Consider the following 23,510-nt stretch of genomic DNA (forward strand, 5'->3'; position numbering starts at 1 on the left):
GCATCGACATTGGCAAAGTTTACCGGACGAAAGAAAAGAAAAGAAAAGAAAAGAAAGGAAAAGAAAAGAGAAGAAAGTGGAACAGTGTTGAGCAACAGAACTTGAGCGGAGAGCAACAAAGTTTGAGCAAAAGAAAAAGTTTACAAGACAAGAAGAAGACAAAAAGAGAAGAAGAAGACAAAAGAAGAAGAAGAAGAAGATGGAGGAGAGCATCTTGGAGAGGATGATAAACAAAAGAAAAGAACAAAACAGAAGGCGGAAGACGAAGACGGAAGGCAAAAGACGAAGGTGGAAGATTCATTGGGACAATGGTTGAGAAATCGGTCGCCGCAGAGTCGGTCGTTGGTGGCAAAGTTGCATGTGAAGGCTTCGATAGTTCTTCGTACGGCGGAGTGTATGGTTATGATGGAGAAGCTGGTTACGGCAGTCCATATGGTTCTGGTTAAGGAGGAAGTTAACGGAGACGAAGACTTAAGATATAATTTGATTTATTATGTTGTCGCTATGCAACGGAGGATGATATTTATTCAAGTGGTCGAATTTATGGGAATGAGAAGAAGTGTTGAAGATTGAACTTAGCATTCTCATAAATTCTAATTGAGTTAAATCAATCAAGTTGGCACTTGAGGAAAGCCAGTTTTTATGTTTATTCTGTTAGAATCAGCGATTGAATAAACATCACTTTTTTGTATCACTGCTTTTATTCCTCACCGCAAATTGGAATCTCTAACAGTTAAATCATCAAAAACCTATACAGATCTAAACGGCAACGTAATGTTGAACTGCTGGAAAAAGATCTTCGGCTGAATCTAAAATTCTACACTCGTTTTTACCTACAATGTAAGCAGTCCGTTCAGTGCGCACATACCTCCTAAGAGTCTGTACCTTGTTTGCATATAGACTGTTGTCGAACCACGTCTATTATAAATGTACTTGGGTCTAGTGTGAAAGGACAGCATCACTTTTGGATACTGATTTCCGAAGACTTTTACCTTTTTGATCGACTCTAGCAGAACTTAGCGACATGGAAGAGAGACATAATTCAAATTTTTCGTTTGCTCTTCCGTCAAGTTTGACAGAACAACACAAGATTGTTGGATTAAGATGAGTACATACACAGTTCGTGAACAGTGGTTGAAAATGGCTGAAAAATAGCATACGGCCCACTGGCTGAAAAATGTTCGAAAGATGTGTTACCAACGTAACCAATTTACGCTCTAATGGTATTCAAATGCAGCGCTTTTGGTAATTATATTTCATTAAAGTTACCAATAGCGCAGGATTTGTATACCAGTAGAATGCAAATTGGTAACTTTGGACGGTAATTCAACACATTTTTCAACCATTTTTCTGTGTACTGTGAACTGAGCACTCGCCTTTAAGTCTCATTCGCGTGAAACTACAATAACTCTATGGAAACTTAGCGACGGGAAAGAGATCTACTGCAATTCTACTGTTCTGTTCTACTGTCAAATTTGACAGTTTATCAAACGAAAAATTTAAGTTAGGTCTCTATCTCGTCGCTAGAAACTTCGTTAGAATTAACGTCCTCGACTACTGTAACGGTACAGTACGGAACCGATTTAAACCTAAAAATATCTTTCTTTGACAAAAAACAGTTCTTGTTAAACGACAGAAATAGAATTCACGTTAACCATGCCGCATGAATATTGATGTTGAATATGATTCCAGTTTCGTTTAAAACGAAACTGAAAAGACATCGGTGTCTCGGTAGAACATTTTTTTTGGCAATTCATTCCAAATCGTCTTTACAATTAAGGAAGTCCATTTGTTTATCGCGTCGTTTGGTTAAAATTACAATTTTAAAATTATTAATTGCCGCCGTGAAATTAGCACACAGACAGACGTCATACACCTGGGCAGTGTGTAACGATATCGTATGATTATAATAAATGGATTCGTGAAACGGGTAATGTTCTCCGAAGGTAAATATTTACAATGAAGCCAAACGTGAATTTCATGCAAGCCGGAAAAGAAGTGGTTTGCAAATATTTTCGTAACAAAACAGCAGAGCGATTTTTGCATGTTTTGCGGATTTTTAATTAAATTTTCGAAATTCGAATGCTAATTCGGTAATGAGCTCAAAATCAAATATTTTAATTCCGTTTTTGCCATTTCTATCAATAGACATAAAAAGCACACGATCATCGGTTCGACGATGTGTGGTTTTTCTATCTATTTGTTTTTGCATGCTATGACGAGCCACGTGATGAACAATTATCAGTTGGTGGGTGAGCGAGACATCGGTTGTTTGCAAGAACAACAAGGGAAAGGACAGGCAATCAGGTCTTGTTCAAATTTAGAGGATCATTTATTCATTCAGTCAGTCTAGAAGTACTAGATGCCTAACTTGTTCGATGAAGAATAGATCAGCACTAGCTGAACAGATCTCTTTACAAGTTCTATTTCCCATTTCCCGAAAGTGGTTGTTACTCCTGACTCTACAGCGGTAACTCTGGAGGACGCAAGGTCCTAGAGAAGTGATGAGTAACAAGGAAACATTATTTCAAGATGACTTTCAACTGTCTCGAGGAAACTGTACCCAGGCATGAGCGCCGACGGAGAAACCTCGGCGGCGGCTAGCCGAAAAAAATTTCTCGGCGGCGGCGAAAAAGTCTTAAATAAAAACGTTTAGATAAATTCATGGAAAATGAACTAGTAAGCATGAAAATGAAATTGTACGGAAAGCGAAAATGTAGGTAGATTAGGTTGTTCAAAGTGCAAGTGGAACTGGTCTTGTTACAAGCAAGTCTCTAAGTCTAAGGTTCACTAACACGTCAAGTTTTATTGCCTCAAAACTTGAACTAAATGGAAAATCATGCTCCAGTACACTCATTTAACTCATTAAGAAAATGGTTTTCGATAAGAAATCGAAAGCTCACGAAAATCAAGTAAAAATTGAAAAGAAAAAAAAATCGAGAAAATTCGCAAAGATCGATAAAGTTTTCTCAAATTTGTGAATTAACTGATTGTGCGCCTTCGGCTCGTTCCGCAAAGGTCATACTTGCCAAAACAACAAACTTAGAAGCGAGGACGTAATATACCATTCTGGAAAATTCATGAAAATTCAAGAAAATTTTCAAAATTTTCTTAATTTAAAAAAAAAATTCAAAAAGTACTTGAGCTGCTTAGGATCAACAGGAATCTCGGTTTTCAAAATTATTTCACCCATTCACCTTTCGAAATCTTTATTTCATTTTCCAGCCGTTTCAAGCCGGCTTGAGCCGTGTTTTTGGCACCGGCTCGGCTGCGGCGCGGCTTGCTCAAAAATGGCCGGCGGCGGCTTGATCGGCGGCGCTCATGCCTGACTGTACCTCAATTTTTCGAGTAAAATAACTTATTTGACAATGTGACAAATAATGGAAATGACTTCTCTTAACCTCGGCTTCGCCTCGGATCTGCAAATTTCCCAACAAGAAGCATCATCATTTGTGCCATTGATACGTAATGTGCTGTTACTTTGCGATCAAAATTAGCAGTGAAGTTAATTGATCAATTCACATTTTACACGAATGTACGTTCCAATGATTAGTTAATAGACCGCAACAGAGCAGAGCACAAAAAAAACAACACCAACCGATACACTCAACATGCGATCGGATCGTAATGGAATGTGTGTCAATTATGCCCGTTTCATTACATTGCTGACGAGTTATAGAAACAACATAAAATGAAGACGAAATTTCGGATTGTTTTTTCTTTTCGTAATTAAAACAAAAACCGAAAAACGATCAAATTTGATGGCTCTGCGTTTTCGCCGAATCATGAGACAGTGAGTGAAATCATTGTTATTTTTTTTGTGGGGCCGAATGGTGAAGCAACCTCGGTCAATGTTGTCTTCGAACGAAAATACGGAGCCGCAAAATTGTGAACGATTAAGCAAAAAACGAAAAATTATTTTCTTTTTCGTTTCGTTTATTTTTGAATGGAATAGAAAACACCAAACACCATTGTTGACCAACACGATTTGTGAGTGTATGAAGCGATGTTTTGTTGACAAAATCGCAATGAAACCTTTGCACAGGCGATTTGCAGGCGTTGCATATCGAAGTCAGTTCCATATTACGAAACAGATTGATGCGAGTTAAACGAGCGACATTATGATCACACAACCACCCAGCATGAATAATAGGCCGAGAAAATCGAGTTCATCGAAAAACGAACAATTAATAGGTCGTCCGTGACGATACTGACCGTGTAGAAATGTCACCTTTCCCTTCTCTGAATAGGTCTGTTCCAAGTGCAATATCTTGACGCTATTGACTGCGCAGAAATGTCTGAATTAATGCGAGTGACACAAATTGATGCCAAACCCCGATTTAGGCTGTCGAACCCTAACTTCATGATTAACAGATCTACAGGCAGAATGCCGAATAGGACGGAATTGGCGTCAGTGTTACTGTTGATCATTCCGAAAATATATTTTCCGAGTTCCAATAAAGAAAAGTCGGATTTCGTAAGTGGATCACCTTCTGCGGTAACTATTCCACGAGACCTACTTGAATATTGCAATTGTAGTAATGGGCGTCGCGTAGTAAAATCGATTTTACCAGATTAAGCCGAAGAAACAGGTATACGAAGTCAACGAACTAAAAAAAAGCCGTGTTACGCAACCAGCAACAATAAATTATCGCTGTGCAGTATTACTTGCATAATTAGAGCTCATGTTATGTGTGATTAACCCAAATAAGTCCTGTGTGTGTAACGAAAAACAGTGAAACGAAATACGAAAACATCAACAGAAATAACAATTCGGTTTGAACAACATTTACATATAGGTATGCACCTCGTCGAGTGTGTTTTAATGGGTTGTCATCGTCGTAATGGTACCTCTTAAAACAACATCGAAATTGTGTGGAATGAGTGAATGAATGAACGGAATGGCCACAGTATTTTGTATCTCAGAGTCAGAGCGTTCGATTAAGAGAAGGGAAGAAACTTGCTAACCAAAAGTCGAGAACTGTTTCGCTAAATTTCACCAAATTTCACTAAAAAATTCACTAAATCGGCTCATCAGATTTAGTGAATTTTTTAGTGAAATTGGGTGAAATTTAGCGACACAGTTCTCAATATTATGCCCAGCTTCAACCCAATCGCAATGATGTTCCGCTGACAAACAGCTGACTTTCTCTAGCAGTCGGTGGGTGTATCAAGCAAGCCTTCTGCACGATTTACAACACCCCATCCCAATCTCAAGATAAGCGAGACTGAATCGTCTGCGTATTTTCGGATTGTTTGTTTGTAAACAATGTAAATGGCGACGGTGTGGAGGTTATATTTACCAACAACAGCACATGATGATGACTTTATGGACATGTTGAATGTTTGGATATATGAGTCGCGTAATCAGATGCTTGTATAATCGTAGAAAATGGCAAAAACACATTTTGCAAGATATGCTAAATATTCGTTCAACGCGTACCGATGACTTTATCGACTCAAAGACGAACAAAAAAAAAACCATCAACACAGTGACGGTCGTCGAACTTTCATTTAAACAGCCAACGCAGACACAATTTGCAACCAATTAATGCGATCAACGGCAACCGAAATCGGGTCTTAACTTTGAAACATTTAATTTCCAATGTCCCCGTGTGACATTCTTGGCTTTTCGCTGGAATGGTTTCGGTGGCATCAAGGACGAGGCCATGAATGAATACGCATCGCGTACTTCGATTTGCACAACAATAATAATTCTTGCAAATTAACGAAAGGAATGCCAAGTATGCGGCTATGATGTATGGTCAGTGATCGGACTAATTTTCATGCAAATTTGTTGGTGCCGAATTTGGTGAGCCATTCGAAGGCTGCAAACATTAGGAGGTAATACCAACACAGATGTAAGTGTCAGACCTAACTTAATGATAATGTGGCGAGTTTTCAAGGAGCGTCAGCTGCAAGAGGAACAAAACATGTAGACAGTGTCATCATCTTCTGTGGTTTGTCGAAGTAAGTCAACGACTTTTGGCTGCGTACTTTTAAGTGTTGTTACAGTTGCAGTGCTGTTTCATACGTTAAGTGAGTGTGAGTCCATTAAATTTGCGTGAAATTTCGACGTTTTATTTTGCCTTGCATCATCATTTTAAGTGAAAAAGTAAAATGTAAAAAATGTGTTGTCTCTACGAGGCGCATTCCATTAATTCCATCGAACCGTTCAAGCCTGTTGTATCATCAGCATTTTTCATTTTATTGATTCGGTTATTCAACTGGCACGCAAAATGTACAAATTCTCATTAATGTGCTGAGTCGACGGATTAATTGCATTTCGTTTCGAGATGGACATTGTCAATTCAAATAACCATCAAAAAAAAACAGCCATAGCACTCGGTTCTCTATACCAGACAAAACACGATTTCAAATCAAGGTCAAACAGACAAGAAACATCTTTTTTTTTCCCAGCGCACACACAAAAAACAACGGCCACACATCGATAAACCATATAGTGAAAACACGTTAAAGTGTTTCATCAGCAGCTCGTCAAAACGTTTACATAAGACGATAAAAACGTTCAGACAAGAACTTCAATGTTTACTGCCACATATTGTGTGTATATGTGGCAGTAAATATCCATTCAACTACGAAACATACACCGAGAGTGTACGTACAGCATAATCAATTGAAAAAATTTTTAAGAAAAAATCTCCTGAATTGGGAAAAAAACACAGCAACACAACTCGATGGAATGTATGAAGTACAGAAATCGTATGACTGGTATGATTATCTATGCAATTCTGTGACGCAACTGAATCGTTTCTTGCATTTTTTGCGATATCGTAATGAAGAAGATTATTGCACGAAAGTTTGCAGCACTAGAAAGTCTTGCACTCAGGAGAAATTGCGATTTATTCAGACACACAACAAACCTCTCCTGCATAGGCCGTAGCAAAAATTCTCTCAATATAAAGATGCTAGTCTTAGTTTCATGCGTGTGCATGTTGAGCGAATCATAAGAAAAATGTAACAGACTTTGACATACCCACACATCAAGCTAAGACTATTCTTGTTAAATTGAAAATGTTCTTTAACAACGCAGGCGAGAAAAAAATCTTGGTCTGACCACAGCTGAAAGCTGAAGTCACCCGAGACAATGCAATTTCCAACCTTTCTTCCCGAGGTAAACACAACGTTTTTCAGAACAAAGGTTCCCGAAGTTTCAGTCGAGGTGAGAAAATAAGTATTTTCTCGCCTACTATGTGAAAAACGTTGTGTTGACTCCGGAAAAAATTAGAAATTTCATTTCCTCGGGTGACTTGTGACAACATCCTCCGAATGAAATATCCATCTTTTCTTCACTAACTTAACAAAGAACTATTGACAAAGGTCAGAGCTCAGAACGAAGCGAGATCCACAATTTCGCTCGAGTTGGAATTTTCTATTTCTTCCAGTGATGAACACAAGATATTTCACCAACGCATGTTTATTTATTTATTTATTTATTTATTTATTTGTTGGTTTTGAGACCGTTCTAACAGCCTTTTACAGCCAATAACAAGTTCAGTCTGGACCACCGGCTTTACGTGACTTCCGAACCACGCCTCGAAGTATGTAATTACTCTCTGAGGAAAGTTAGGTGCGAAATTGATATCTCGCCTTAATGTAGGCTAGACATATGTACACAAATTCATCGTATTTGGGTTACGTCATACGATTCATTCAGTGTGTACATCGTTGCAGCCACCAAACACACCGCAACTACCCAAATTATGAAGCTTGAGTGAACTAAGGACGTTACCAATGCGATATAATCGCTAGAAAAATTCCATACGGAATTTGTCTGTCACGGGAATCGAACCCGGATCATTTTGGTGGAAGGCTAGTACGTAACCACTGAGCCATCCCGTCACTGACATGTTGACATTAAGCTGTTTCTCTCCGCGAAACGAAAATATCGATTCGCCATACTATTTTCGAAAACATAAACAAAGTGACAGTTCGAATGAGAAAAGTTCTATTTTCTCCCCACGGGAGAGAAAGAACTGCACTTTTCTCAACATGGCAAATGTTAGCGTTTTTTGTTGTTGGCAACCAGAGAAACGATAAGTTGGTACACCTGTGTGAATTACATCTGGGTTCTTTGGGAGAGAATGCGAGAGAATGTCATACTAAATTCTCTCCCATTGGACTAAACCGTCACTTCCATGCATATTCTACCCGACCAGGCGTACCAACTTATCAACTGTCAACCGTGTTTTGACATTGAAACAACAAATGTCGTCACAGACTGCATACAACGATGTACGCTACACACGCTACATGAATCGAATGTTCGTATAGGTATAATAGCACATGATGTCTTGCCAATCTCGTCTTCGTCTCGGGGTGACAATTGACATCTAGTGCAGCTAATACGATTCTTGTCAAACAAATAGCTAATATCGGCTGGGCAAATAAATCTGTCTAATTGGTATACATAACACAATGATGTGATATGGAGCTGTGGTATATATCGACTGAAAAATCATTTCATTATTAATCGAGTTGACCTTTTTTTTCGCCTCTCTCAGATCTATCGACCGATTGAATAATAAATCGGTTTTCAAACGTTGTACACACACTCGAGACTCATGTAACTCGAAAAAGCACGATTATATCACTTCTTGATCTCTATGAGCAATTTTAATTTTTTTTTCTTCAAATATGTCGGTCTGAATGCAATTAAAAAGTAGAAAAAAAAATTATTTTATCCAAACGATTATGAGAGAGGCAGCACAATGGTTGTGTAAGTGGAGGCCATTTCTTCGTTTCAATTTAAAAAAAATTAGAAAATTACTCGGCTGGACATTGTTTCCAGTCGCGATCCGTTGAACTAATTGTTTCGAATTTCTAGATTGCAGTTAAGACTGACTACAATAGGCTGCAGTCACTTTCTATCCACCTGGTTTGTATTTCTATCGTAATATCGTGTCCTATCGGTCCTATCCTAATCGCAATTGGTCATGTCATTGGACTAAGCATATTTTACGCTGTGTACGTGATTGTCCTGAAATTTCGACGACATGAGTATCGGCGACTTCCTGAAGAAACGGCGAGTAGTCGCCGTTTCTTCAAGAAGTCGCTGTTTCTTCAGGAAGTCACCGTTTCTTCAGGAACTCGCCGTTTCTTCTCGTCGTTTCTTCAGAAAGTCACAGTTTCTTCAGGATGTCGCCGTTTTATGTAAAAAGCGCTGACTTTCTGTGAAAACGATGACTTCCTGAAGAAACAACGAGAAGAAACGGTGAATTCATAAGAAATAACAAGTTCCTGAAGAAACGGCGACGGAAGGTTCTAATCGTTTTTTCAGGAACTCACCATTTCTTCTCATCGTTTCTTCGGGAAGTCAACGTTTCTTCATAAGGCCAAAAACCAAATTCTATCGTCTCTATAGCTATACATGAAGTGCAAATTCTATCGTCTCTATACAGAAAGTCGATAATAAGCGATTTGGCGGTAACTTTTTGGCAGTAACTTTTTGGTTGTTGAATAGTCTTGCTGTAATAATCTTTCTGTATTGAATACCAACCATAAGGAAGTAATCCCTTTACGAATTTTCATTGTACATAAACAGCGTTTTAACACGCCGAGCGATTCGGCCCATTGCCCCGGAGCGAAGCGGAGGGCCGCAATGCGAGCCGGGCGCCGGAACGGTGTCGGTAACTTAGGAGTTAATTTTTTTCTCTCGCATCGTGTCATAAGTAGTCTGTGTCTGTGTCTAATATTTGGATCGCTCGGCGTGTTAAAACACTTTTTATGTGCAATGAAAATTGGTTTTCATGTTGTAAAAAGATGAATTCTGTAGTGATGAACTAAACTCCTTTACGTTACATTTCGTAAAGGGATGAATTCCATAGGAACCAACAAAACGCCTTTACGGCGAGACGAAAATTAGAGTTGATTTGGGATCTCAATGTCAGCTGAATTAGTAATCTTGAGTTGAGATTGTCAACTGAACAATTTCTTGAAATCGAAATTTCATCTCAAATCAAGAATAAGCCACTGTCCGTAGATTTTATTCATTTGAAATAAAATACAAAGCTTTTTATTTTATTTGTTTTAGTTGCTTGCAATCAGAGATTGAACGGTGAGATGCGTTGCTTCTGAAAGTCGTTGTTTCTTCTCGTCGTTTCTTCAGGAAGTCGACGGTTTCGAAGAAACGGTGACTTTCTGAAAAAATGGTGACATGTAAAGACGACTCTTCAGATTTTCTGATGAAACGGTGAGAAGAAACGGTGACTTCCTAAAGAAACGGTGACATCCTATAGAAATGGTGACTACCTGAAGAAACGATAACTTCCTGAAGAAACGACGAGAAGAAACGGCGACTATAGTGGCAGGTTCTTCTCGTCGTTTCTTCAGGAAGTCACCATTTCTTCTCGTTGTTTTTTCAGTAAGTCACCGTTTCTTCAGGATGTCACCGATACTCATGTCGTCGAAATTTCAGGACAATGTGTACGTGCTTGAAATCACACATCAAAATATGAACAAGCACACACGGCACGGCCTACAGTTGTCGTCGAGTAGAAGTGAATTCTCAAAGAGTGTCCAGTGGTTCCTGGCTAAACTAATTTGGAGCATGAAAAGTGGTGAGCCGTTTAAATATCCAGGCACCAACTTATCGCATGACTTACCAGTTTAGGAAGTTGTGGGTGTGTCAGACAACTTGACTCATTCACTGATGTCATGTGCTTTTGTTTGCATTGAGATGCTGATGGGTATGTTCATCGAATGTTAATAATTCCCAAAATTAATTCTCAAAATTCACAACTGTATGAATGACCGCGGCAGATTCAATTGAACAGACCACACGTGTCAAGTTCGAGCGTACCAAATATGTTAATTGTAAATTCACATTTCTTAGTTTATTTATCGTAAATTACGTAAGTGTCTCCAATCAGTTCACCACAGTGTAGTGTAACGTTTTAAAATCCATTGATTTCAATTGAGACGTTGTTCGATTCGTCACAAGACGCACGCTTGTTATGTTTGCACGGCTCTTTTTCCTTCTCGTTGAATTCTGCATTTTTACCGCGGCTATTTACATAAATATTTCAATTGAGACGGACAACAGGTTATTTGTTACTGTAAGAATTACGTAAAGTAAGTGGGACCCCGCGATGCAATCATTACAGCTCAACATTACTGAGAAATCGAAAATGTTTTTTTTGTTTTGATTTGATTTTATTGCATGCTTAGGATAGGAGGAGTGACATTAACGTCACACTTAATTCTAGAAATGCAATTGCGTATGTTAGATTGAGATTCTTTTAGCGTCGAAGCGGATGTGAATTAACGGCGATCAACACGCACATACTGAGTTGTCAATTCTTTAGATTTTACTCTGATGAAGACGGTGGTGTATGGTGTATGCAATGAACGACTACCAGATATGGTGTAATGTAACCGCAGAGGACATAAGCAATGACTGTACACACAAGGTAAGGCCGATTCTTCAAAATCGATCGATTCATTTATCATGTCAAAATAATATGAAAATGAGTGCGTTTGAATCCGTCTTCTTAATCTTTTTGGTCCTCCGTGGTAACATTAGACCATACCTGGTAGTTTATATTCACTGGACATAACGATTTTGAAAGCGGATTCAAACGCACTCATTTTTCATATTATTTTGACATAAATTCAAGATGAATTGAAGAATCTGTCATACCTGGTTCATTGGGTGTATGTACTGTTTCCAGAAGGATTGTGGGTACTTTCTTTGGTTTTATAGACAGCACGAGCTGGAATTTATCAATGCCTTCAGGTATCTGCCACCTACAAAGGTACCATAGAGGGTCAACATAAATTCCGAGTATAAACAACAAACGAATACGATTCCCACCACAGAATGGGTGTTATAGGAACTTTAGGGTTACACTTCTTCCGGTCACCTCCTATCCAATCAAATCTAATCCAGTTGACATACAATAGCAAATGCCAATGAAGCAAAAATGATTTCGTTTTATCCGAACATTTTTATTGGGTCGGTAGGTCGTGCAAGCCATTTGGAAATAAATCAAACAAAAATAATGGCAGGTGATGTTCATGTGTTTAATTAAACATTATCGTGTTGCGACGATATTATTAATTTTAAATAAATTGTTTGAATGAGGCACACACACATACGCATGCATCCACATACAGACAAGAACCGATCTCAACAGAGTTTTTTTTTGTTCAATAAATTGAAGGTTATCTGCGGCAAGTAAGAAAAAACTTACAAACCAAAACACACAGTACATTTACATGATATTCTGCTAGCATTTTAATTACGGTAAGCAGTTTCTACCGTGCATTTTATATACGTTTACGTCCAGGCTGTTATAATAAATAAAAATTATTTTTGTGAAACATTTTTACTTTTTATTGCAGGTAGCACTGAAAAAATGCTATAGCTTTACCATCGAATCGGAATATCTATGCCGCAAAAAAAAAAAACAATCGAAACCGAGGGTCACTCAGTGCAACGGATCATTAGAATTTTTGTCGCTTAAATTTAGTTTAATTTGTGGATTTTAATTGTGGAATTTGTGGGACCTATTCAAAGTACATTGGAGAGATAAGGCAAGCCTTTCATATTTTGTGACTTTGTGACAGACAACAGGCATGTCTGGCAGCACTGAGCTAAATTTATCAAAACACTATTCAGTGCTGCCAGCCATGTCAAATGACTACATTTTACATAATGGAATTAATGGGTACTGGAACAATGGACAACTATTTCCGCACTGAGTGGTTGCTTTAGAAGTCGTACTGGAATGGTATAGAACAAAGGGTCCTGTTGGTTTTCGCTTATTTTCCAACAACTGAAATATCCATTGAGTGCTTTTCCCCTCGCTCAAAACGAGTGGAGCTTTTCAGTGTGTTTGAAATTTAATGAAACATTTTACCGACGAACTATTGCTCAACGCAACTGGAATTATGCTCCATTGATTGTTGTAATGCAGAGAGAACCATTTTTCGAAATTGAATTCATTTTCAACGAATTTTTTCCGATTTACAAACAAAGTATTGCGACTTGCAGGTTCACTGTTGTGTTACTTCGCCGAAACAATTCGATGTTTTGTTCAATTTTCAATTAGTCCCAATTTATGAGTGATACGTATGAGTGATAAGTCATTCGTTGACGTTCGTTTACTTCCATAATGGGGTCAATTTCATGTGACACAAAGTGCATAGCCCAATTAAAGTATGGGACATATTGAAGCATATTTTACTTCAAAAATGTGAAAGATACCTGCAATGTTGTCGTATATAAATGGAGGAACGGATTAATGAGTTACAGTGGACAGAGAATTTTCCTTTGATTGATTTGCATCTACAAAATGGTTGAAGTGTTCGATGTCATTACTGACAAAGTCTCTGTAGTTTTTTGTTGAAAATTACTGCCTACACTCAAAGCAGGAAACTTATCGCCACTTAAGTGACGAAAGAATGTGAAAAATGTTCAACAACAAAAAGAATTAAATTGTAAATAAAAATTCACTTCCCTGTTCGTTTCGTCATCGCCTAATACAATCACCGATTATAAAAATGTTGCAGGAAGAAGAAGTAGAAAAACATTCATAAATCGGCCTATTAGACAATTACATTGTGCGAAAACTCGTTATGTTCGCCCCATCCAAAAATGAGTAAAAAATGTATCGAACGAATCGTGTGAAATATTTCAATATATTAAACGAAACTGCTTCTTCATCCTGGTTGGAGATCATTCGTCGGATTTTGCATAAACAATAAACTTAACGATCCTTGACTTTCGCACACGGTTTTTTTTTCTCTCCTCTCTCGATGGTCTACTATGCTGGTAACATAATAAAATTTCGACCATTCTGCTTGACCTTTCTCAGGCCTCAAATCACATTATTATTTTTTGATTAACCGACCAGTAAATTCAATTTCCTAAATAAAGTTAAAATGTTGTTGTGTAACCTTCATCGTGAATTTTTATAACAAAACCAGAAAACAGACTGACCGACCAGAATCAGATTTCAACGAAAGAAACGACAACAACAAAACAGTGAAGTCAAACGAAACCAATGGAAAATCGTAAGAATTTTTGGTTGGTTTTTTTAGGCAACGAAAAAAGTGTTTCCTCAAAGCAAAATTTCTGCTTCATAGCGCCGAGAGAGACCGAGACTGATTCGAATTTTGCAAATTGTATTTTCGATGTTTTTTTTGGTGCTAATTAATCGAATTATTGAATTGCAAACCATGTTACAGTTACTGCTGGAAGTTGGTAATTCAAGATTTTTGTTGAGTAGGTTGGTTCACCATGAGGTTGGTTTCTGGTGATTTTTTTTTGTTTGTTTTAACTGTTGCAAGGAGATTTATTAAGGCAAGTATACAACCAGTCGGATAAATGAAAAACATTTCTCCACACGAGCTGCAAATTTTGACAAATGACCCATACATTTTCTGTCAAAATTTCATTTCACCGACGCATAAGTGCGAACAGTAGGACTTTATTCCACCAATTATGGATAGATATTAGGGCTACATGGACCTCAGTCAATTTGACTCATCTTCTATGTCGGTGGTACAGATCTTATATCAGGCCAAACAAATGAAATCTATCGTTGAAACCTTCAGGAAACGACTATTCATCAACAGCACCGATAAAAAAGAACAACAAGCTCTGACTGGTGTTCCTCTATTATAGCAAAGAGTGCGTTTAAACTAATGAAGTAAAATAATTTGCTTCGGACACTATTGGTGAACTTGGACCAAAGGAAGTACTAGCAGTTTCAATGATAGTATGGCTACTCATTTGTCGTTTGACAATTGAATTTGGACCGATTCTTATTTGTGAAATGAGAGCTTTTGAACAGGGCGTGTGGTAAGATTTGATTGGTCTTCTCCCATCATGCTTTGTAAACAATAGTGACTCTCATAGGAGCTCTGCAGTCGAGAAAATGTTTCATATTCAGAAAATTTGATAATAGACTAGAATCTCCCCCTGTTCAGACATAGACATTTCTTACCGAATCACAGGTTGGAAACGTAAAAGAAAACTGGAAGTAAAAAATCCATGCCAACAACACCACCAGCAACAAACTCAATGTAACATCAGTTATATCATCGCAACATATTGTTAATTGGTGACATTTTGCTATTAAAGTCGACGATTGTGTGTGCGTGTGTTGCAACATTCCTTCATGCACAACAACAGCAACAATAACAAAACGATCAAAATGTTGTGAACCAGCCTCAGCCACACACACAGCTCGATATGCACACCGAAATGGTTGTGTCGTTGAAGAGCGCGGACAAACGGCCAACCATGATGCTAGTGAAAGTTTTACGAACAAATATGAGGTACGAAATTTAAGGTTAATAAGACACAAAAATTCATTTTAGGTCAAGGTCATGCTATTAGTAAAGAAAAAAAAAAAGAGTCGGTCGGTGGGTATCGCTCTCGCATAATGATAGTTTCTCGTCGTGTTATTTATTATGATTTTGTAATGTGTGTTTGACGGTTGACGGGTGTGTTGACCAATCTCGATTTTCGTTTTTTTTTGTTCGGTTCGGTACATTTTTCGTACAGATAGAACCTGATTGGGTTGGCCGTTTTGGCCATATTTCAGTGCACGATGTCTGACAATTTCGACATGTCATTGTAATGCAAATTCCGTAGATAGCACAGTCAAAATCGTTCGTTTTGTTTGCTAAGGTCAAGTATTGACCTCAAGCGATTACACTCTACCAAGAACAGATAAAAAACAACAACAACAACAAACCATCAACAACCGAAGAGATCTTGTGACGTGATTTGTTATGCTAAATCTAACCAACAAAAAAAAACGGTTAGAAAAACCAATGAACTCCGACAAAAACACTCGACAGATAGAACCGGATGGCATAAAAATAGTTCTAATTGCAGGCAAACAGGTTACGATGTGGTATAAATATCATCTGCAAACAATGTAATGGACAGAAAGAACGCGTCCAAAATAAATACTGCAGCGTCACGGTGTTAATTCGGTTTTATTTTTTCTTCTCTCTATCTCTCATTTCTTACGAACGCCGTGCAAAAATTCTTGTCCCAAAAATAGTTTTGATTGATTTGGAAGTTCCCATAATTCGACGCAATTTTTAGACTTGTACGAGGCTGCGGGCTCTAACGTTTCGTATAATAGTTGCAATAGATTAAGATTGGCTACGTGTTTACTACGTAGATGGAAGCACGGGTAAAGCATTTCATGTTGCAGATGTTGCAGTGTCAAGTAATGTCAAAGCTCTTAAATTTGTGGAAGGTAAAGTCCTTTTTCACCAAGCAATCTGCGTAACCTTTCTCTAAAAAAAAACCCTCAAAACCAGGCACTTGTCAAATGGACACTACATGACTTATCGTTTTAGGTTTTCTGTAATAAAGGTTAAAAGGTTAAGGAAAAGCTAATGCAGCCAACGAGCCACGAGCCCTTTTACGGCCAGTTCATAAAGTCTGTCAAATTTGCGATGTATGCGACCATGAACTTGCTTGCCTGAAGACCACGGCTCGCTCGAAACCTATATTGAATACAAAATGTGACACTTTCGGTTCTTAGACCTGGAGAGGGTAACTAACGAGATAGATGCGGGATGTACATCGCGGTCAGATTAGTAATCGTAGAATAATCAGATTATTGTCGAAATGAAGATCGTTTCGCGTCACCATGAAGAATTAAATTTGAAACAAAATTATTGAAAGTTCTGTTGTGTCTGACAAATTCGAAAAGTCGAAGTCGACTGAGAAATGCATTAGCCTAGGTAGTGTAAATGACACTGGTTTGCTTGTTTCTTTGACTTTGACAGTTTAATGAGGAACAGTTTGTAAGAATATTCTAAGACCCACTGATCGTAATATCCAGCGAATCGTACGAGTCTGTGTAGTCAACTGGTTCTCATGCGTCAGAATAAAGTTTTTTTTTTACATTTTGTTTTTTGTAATATAATAAATCCAACGAGAAGGTATACTATACATAAACATCGACTCATTTTGCCCACGTCAATGGCAACGATTTTTATTGCTTGAATAAATTTTAAAATAATCGAAGAGTCATTCGGCAAATGGATTCGTTTGCGAATGAAACAGGAAAAGAATTTCGAGAAAAAAAAAATCTTTGAAAATCTCGCCGTACTGTCTATGATGTCGCACAGTTCACGAATTTGGCAAATTTTTGGTTTTATGCAAATTCCAGAATTTATTGCCATTGGTTCATTAAGATAGTCGAGACTAGTTATCAAATTGGTCATTCGGTGTTATGTAAGACGTCGTCGCTATTAAGCATATCGATTAATTAGAGCGTGGGGTAACAGATTCAGAAAATGTGACAAAATGTTTCTCTATTTTTAGATCGATAAGACCTTATTGGCTCTGCCCGAATTGACAAGAAAATTAAATCAGATTTTTTGTTTCGATATAAATATGGAAAAGTCCTTGGACTCAGCATCCCGGGTTAGCCGAGACGACATTTGATTAAGACGTATATCGGCAGCCTCATACATTTACTATCGAAAGATGTTCAGCAATCCTAAAGTGGAGATAACCCTTTCGACCGAAGCCATTACTTTTTAGGCCTGGTTTATCGAGCGAAAATAAAGATTTGACAAGAAGAGTAGGGCCAGACTGTCAATTTTTCTGTTTACACGAAAACAATGACACAACGTCCGTTTATATGTTTTCTGTCAAATATTTATTTTCGCTCGATGATCTAGCATGTCTGCATGAAAAATGACGAAACTTAAATGTTCCCCTGGTTAGAGCCGAGAAAGTCACTCAGAAATTCGGAAGTTAGGGCTGGGTGTAGGAAATCGAGGATTTTAGGTCTGTACTACTTTAGTCTTTCGTCAATTCAAATTGCCTTTGACGACGACATGCCTACTAATTTCTGTGGACATTTCGATTGAAAATTCAATTTCAAAGAGACGCAGTATCACGAATCGATAAGTAGTCTCTCCACTGTCAATTATCTTCAATTACTGGCTAGTTGCTATTCCGGTTTCATGTCAGACAATCGAACTTACACAGGTGAATTAGTTTTACGGAACAAACGGAACGATTCAATGTTAATCAAGTGATTATTTACAACTTCAACAAACATTACAAACACGAACGGTAAATTTGCATGCGCGGTTACATGACAAATTTTATTAGGACGCAAAACGAAATAATTTATTGCGATCAGGCGGACGATTGTGATTTTATTCGGTGTGCAAGGGGCTTGGTCCCTTCGAACATTTATCAATTTCGTACTCAATTTTCGAACGACAACGGTTTCGGTTCCAAGTAATTTTTCGAAATGGTGTCATTCATATCCGTGGAATTCCAATGAATTACACTCAATGTACGTACTGTACGTACTGACATTGTACAAGATCGCTTTGTAATCGTCGATAAATATTAATGGACATAATTAAGTGACGTTCGACAATGTTTAACGTGAATTGAATGAATATCCAAACACATTTTGGATATACAACAATGTTCGTTGTATAGAAAAGTGGTGCGTCTGCGCACGATGAACATACGATCACGCCACCAATTCTCTACCATTCTATATTTCATTCATCAGCATACGTTTTATACACATGTCTCGGCTGGTTACAAAAATACGGTTCAGATGTGTGCGTTGCGCTGTATATGCATACAGCAGCACAAAAATATCTTTTCTGTCAGAGGAAAAGGTAAATGCTTATTAAATGAGTGTATGAGTCGGTCGGTCCATTATCAAGATTTTCAATTGAGATTACCGAACCACTCACTGATATGAATTAGAAAACAAAACAAACAAAAAAAAAACGAAATTTGTATTGTGATTGTGCATGTACATCACACGGGAGGAGTATTATCTGTCGAGTGACCAACAATATCATAAATAGACGTCTTCCGGTTTATTTTTGTCGAAAGATTTTTTTCGTTTCGAATTTTTATTGTGAAATCATTGCATCACTCTTTCAAAACCGACGACGTTTGACTTTGTGAAATTAATCGAAAGACAAGTAGAGCTCCGTTCAATTTGTAGACAAATTTTATTCCAAATGAGCAGAGACAGTTCGAATGAAACGTTCGATGTTTTCGAAATAGATTTTCTCACAGAAGTTTCAAAATGACTCCATGTCGCCTGTTCAGTTACACTTAAATTACATTCATATGGACACGCGAAAAACAAGACACGACCACAGTCGATTCTTTTGTTCAAACCAATCAACTGTTATTGAGACCATTAAAAAATTCGATTTGGACCCATCGTAAACTTTCGTGCTTGTTGAGTAATTTCTGTTTCGGTCTGCACTTCAATTCAGAGTTTTAGTTAATTTTGCTGGTTGAGGTATAGAGACACATGTGGATGTGCTTAGTGAAAGCACTAGAAATTGCACTGTTGGAAATGGCACTGTTCTTGGTCTAACAACGTTCCCGGTAATGTTAATTGGGAAGTACCTTATGATATTACAATGATATTAAAAGGGAAATGGGATTACGCTGAGTTGCTATCAGTCCAATTGCAATTTTTTTTTTGGTCTCAAGACAAGAATAAAATCTGGCTCCACATAGCTGGATCTGTGAACAAACCATTCGTGCACAACGCTTTCGTTATTTTTTTTTTTTCTCTTTACTTAATTCACAAGTGACGAAAGTTGACCTTGAGAAATCTTTTACACTTAATTTACATTGCGCTAACGCACCTAATAAACGTTTCTGCCGTGTGTGCGTGTATGCATACTAAGTGGAGACGATGATTTTTCAAATAAAATCGTTTCGATTTTCGCAATTAGAATAATGAAGCCAATTTGTTGGATTTTTGCAATTTTAATTCGAAAGGAAAATGAATCGAACGAAAATCGGTTTCGATTTTGTGCTGATTCATTTTGGTTGTAGTTGATATGTTCACGGGTGAAAGGGTGAAGTAGGAAGTGTTCTGAATTGCAAAGTTTTAGAAATGGGCTATTGCATCCTCTTGATGACAACTCAATGATTGGATTCGCACCAAAACCGTAAAGTAAGGAAACGCAGCGACCTGGCGAAGACGCAAGGGGTTCTAATTTCATGTTCCTGTCAGTAAGACACCTCAATTTAAATAGAATTCACTCTCCCCAGTGAAATACACTTCCAATATTCCGTCTATCAAATCCACCAATTTTAATGGAAACCAGTGCGCTACAGCAAGGAGAGTATGGCGCTGCACTCGAATTCAATTATTTTAATCCATTTACTCCTAAAGAACACCTCGCACATCATTCGTTATCTAACTCTTTGAGTCATGAAAATTCTAACGTAAATTTTATCACCAAAAAAAATCGTAAATTCCCCTATTCAGACATGAGCAATGAGAGCCACACAGTGCGCTGATGATTAATTTCCATTTATCGTCATTTCAGTTCATAATTTGTTTGATTACAACTTAACCATAAGCTACACAACGCGCTACTATCGGTTGTTTTACTTAATAAAGTGAGAATATGAATCGAGGCTCAATTGACTTCGGGTTCAAAATTACTAAACTGACGAATGGAAGATCGGTAGTCAATATAAAGGTCGGTTTATCGGTGTCCATTTCATGTTAAATTAAGCATTTTTGATCTCTTAACGAAACCTTGTTAACAGAACTTTACATTCGTTGAAGTCCTTGATAAGGTCGCATAAAACTATGAAAAACTCACGAAAATTTTGGTTGTGCTGTAGGTGTGGTATACGCTTCGTAGTGTGACATTGATTCTTGTTATCAGCGAGTTATATAATAAAATAAATGTTTAGATTTGAGTATTTCGTCTTCCAGTTGTCGTTGGCTAACACAAAATTTAGCGAAATTCATTTTCGAAATTTCGAAATTTATTCACATTAGAGGGCTCATTAAAAGGTACAAAGAAAGTTGTGAGTACGCAGCCTTGTCGTCACCTTCACATTAAAACGAGCAATCGACGAAGAATACTGATTTTTGAATCGAACTCTTCAAAATTACTTTTTCTAAATTGAAGAAGATTGGTGCCGAATGAACCAATGGAGCAATTGATTCGGAATTTCACAGCTTCAGCGGCACAGTTCCGACTCATCGGATTACAAAAGAATGAAGGAATAACCCACTTTGAATGGCTCATGAAACACAGTCAGTGTCAAATTTGAACAAAAGCACAGAGTCGCTACGACTCCTATTTAAACGATGAACGAAATTTTCGTTATCGAAAGAGCAGCCACCTTCCGAACACCCTTTTTTAACGAATTTTATTCAGAGACCGCATTTCGAATATTCATCACTTTTCGACTCTGTTAGTCTGTTAGAATAGCGAATCATACTCTGAATTCGTTGCCCATTTAATTGCGGCAGAGTTTCTAGGTAGATTTCGAAAACTAATTGATTTCGGAGAAGCCAACAACATGAACCGAACTCTTCAGTTTTCTTCGGATTTTTTCCCCCATGTTCAACAAAATCACTGACCCTGTGCCTGTAACCGCAATTTAAAACACATAACAGAATGCCTCAACAACTATATAATCATTACAACACGATTGGCTATCGATTTTTCGGTCCTCATAATCAACTGCAAAACATGAGGTGATTCTCGTAGTTTTGTACGCAGGCTTCGAGGAGAAAAGAAAAACATTCGATTTTGACATTTCAAACCGAAAAAAAGACCGAGAAATTGTATGGGTTGTGTATCATGATCATCTAGTTGAGAAGACGAAAAAAAAAGTTGATGTGAAATCGTTCCATAATTAGAACATTTTGTCATTAGAAACTTTGTTTTCCATTGAGTGACAGTCTACCAAAACAAACATTCAATCTGACAGAGAAAATGTGAGAGACAAGGAAGGAAGTGGTGCAATTGAGTCTGTTTGCTTGTCATAATTCAGTAAAAAGAATCGGGTTCATTTGTTAATAAAGTTTGATTTTCGAATGAAAATGAAACTTGGACCTAATCCTATTTAAACGGAACAATAGAGATACTCGATTGAATGGTATAATGGTAACCTATTTACTGTTTAGGTGCACAAAAAATGTTCGCAACTTACCGGCTATTTTCAATGTTTGTGCTTAAATCCTGATATCCACTCATTTTGGCTGATAATTTTTCTGTTTTCTGTTTCTTGACACTCACAAAATAACTCCACAAATAAAAACACAGATTTTTCTCTCTCTTTTACCAAGTCGTTTGAATCGAAATTGATTTTTTTTCGAAATTATTTTCAATCTTGTCACACCAAATCAATTTCCAAATTATTTTTTTTTTCTTGTCGTATTCACAGAGGTCTTTTTGTTTAACACATCGAACAGATGATTTCACGTATTATAGCATTCAAACGGGGGATGTAACAGTAATAACCGCAAAACGAATCCAAGTAAAAAAAAGAATCAAATCAAACCAACGGATAAAAATAAAATAAAATTTCTGTTCGCGTTTCTTCTGTTAAAACACACCCAAACAACCATGTAACAGTTGAATATTGGCGAAAACAAAAATGAATTGAAAAAACACACACGAAAATTTCAAAACAACCTATACGCCCCGAGCGTCTGTAGACATCTAAACGAACGACACGACTGCGCTTGCTTTTATAGACTTCGTCACATTATTATGGTCTGATTTTTATAAATGATTCGTTTTTTGGTTTTGTTAGATTGGTTGAAATGAAGAGGGAAAAATAAAAAACTTTTCGGTGGATTTGTAGCGCGGGAATTTTGAATGTTTGAATGGAAATTCGTTTGGATATTTTGGCTAAATAGATCGATCAATTTATTTGGACTTGGATTGACGCATTTTGTTTCCTATTAGATGTGTGCTAATAACATTTTGAATGAAGAGACAAACGTGCATAAGTAAAATTAATGTATTTTCGCATGTGCCTAGCCTAATATAATTTTTCGTCCACTCAAAAGACAATGGGAAAATGATGACAGTTCGGAGAAGAAAATATATGTTTTCTCCCTTCTTGGCTTTACAGTGAAGAAAATAGAAATTTTTCTTTTCTCACTAGAACTCTCACGTTTCGTAGAGAAAAGCGCTTAACGTATGAAATTCCAACTCAAACTATTCACGGCCCTCGCTCCGGTCTTATTGAGATTTCCTATTTTTTCTCCTCTGAAAACAAATAACTATTTTAGCAAATGTGAAATTGTTGTGTATGAAGAGTGCTGTAATATGAAAATTGATGATTTGCTAACATTCTGTTTCTGTTTTAAAAAGACGATAAGAAAAATGTTTTGTTTATAAAAGGAGGAGACAAGCAAACATCTGGAAAAACGTGTCGTCTTGACCATCGTTATCATATGGAACGAAGTGACTGTATGAGATTATGTGACGGGATGTTTTAACCATTTGCATACCTAAATCTCTCAACTTTCTGCTGATACACATAGCAACGCGAGTTTGACATACAATTCTTTTGTTTTTGGGCCTTTTCCAATTGTTTTGAAACTTCAAAATTGCGAAAGCTACGCAATTTTGATGATTGATTGATTGATTCATTGACAGATGCAGCAGTCACGATTTTGAATAGAAAAAGATTCTAACTTCATTTGACAGTTTCGAAATTTTCGTCGTTT

The 23,510-nt window shown here is 37.3% G+C and overlaps 1 protein-coding gene across 1 annotated transcript in view; it reads right to left on the reverse strand.

Annotated features, from left to right (window-relative positions):
- LOC119083715 overlaps nucleotides 1-22,510 on the reverse strand; it is a 28,210-nt gene extending 5,700 nt beyond the window's left edge. The window contains exon 1 of the mRNA XM_037193504.1: nucleotides 21,980-22,510. Within this exon, the coding sequence (XP_037049399.1) occupies nucleotides 21,980-22,023 (44 nt within the window). The 5' untranslated portion in view covers nucleotides 22,024-22,510. The remainder of the gene's footprint in view (nucleotides 1-21,979) is intronic.
- Nucleotides 22,511-23,510: the final 1,000 nt, after the last annotated feature.

Source organism: Bradysia coprophila, unplaced genomic scaffold (genome assembly GCF_014529535.1).
Source record: "Bradysia coprophila strain Holo2 unplaced genomic scaffold, BU_Bcop_v1 contig_70, whole genome shotgun sequence".
Lineage (NCBI taxonomy): Eukaryota > Metazoa > Arthropoda > Insecta > Diptera > Sciaridae > Bradysia > Bradysia coprophila.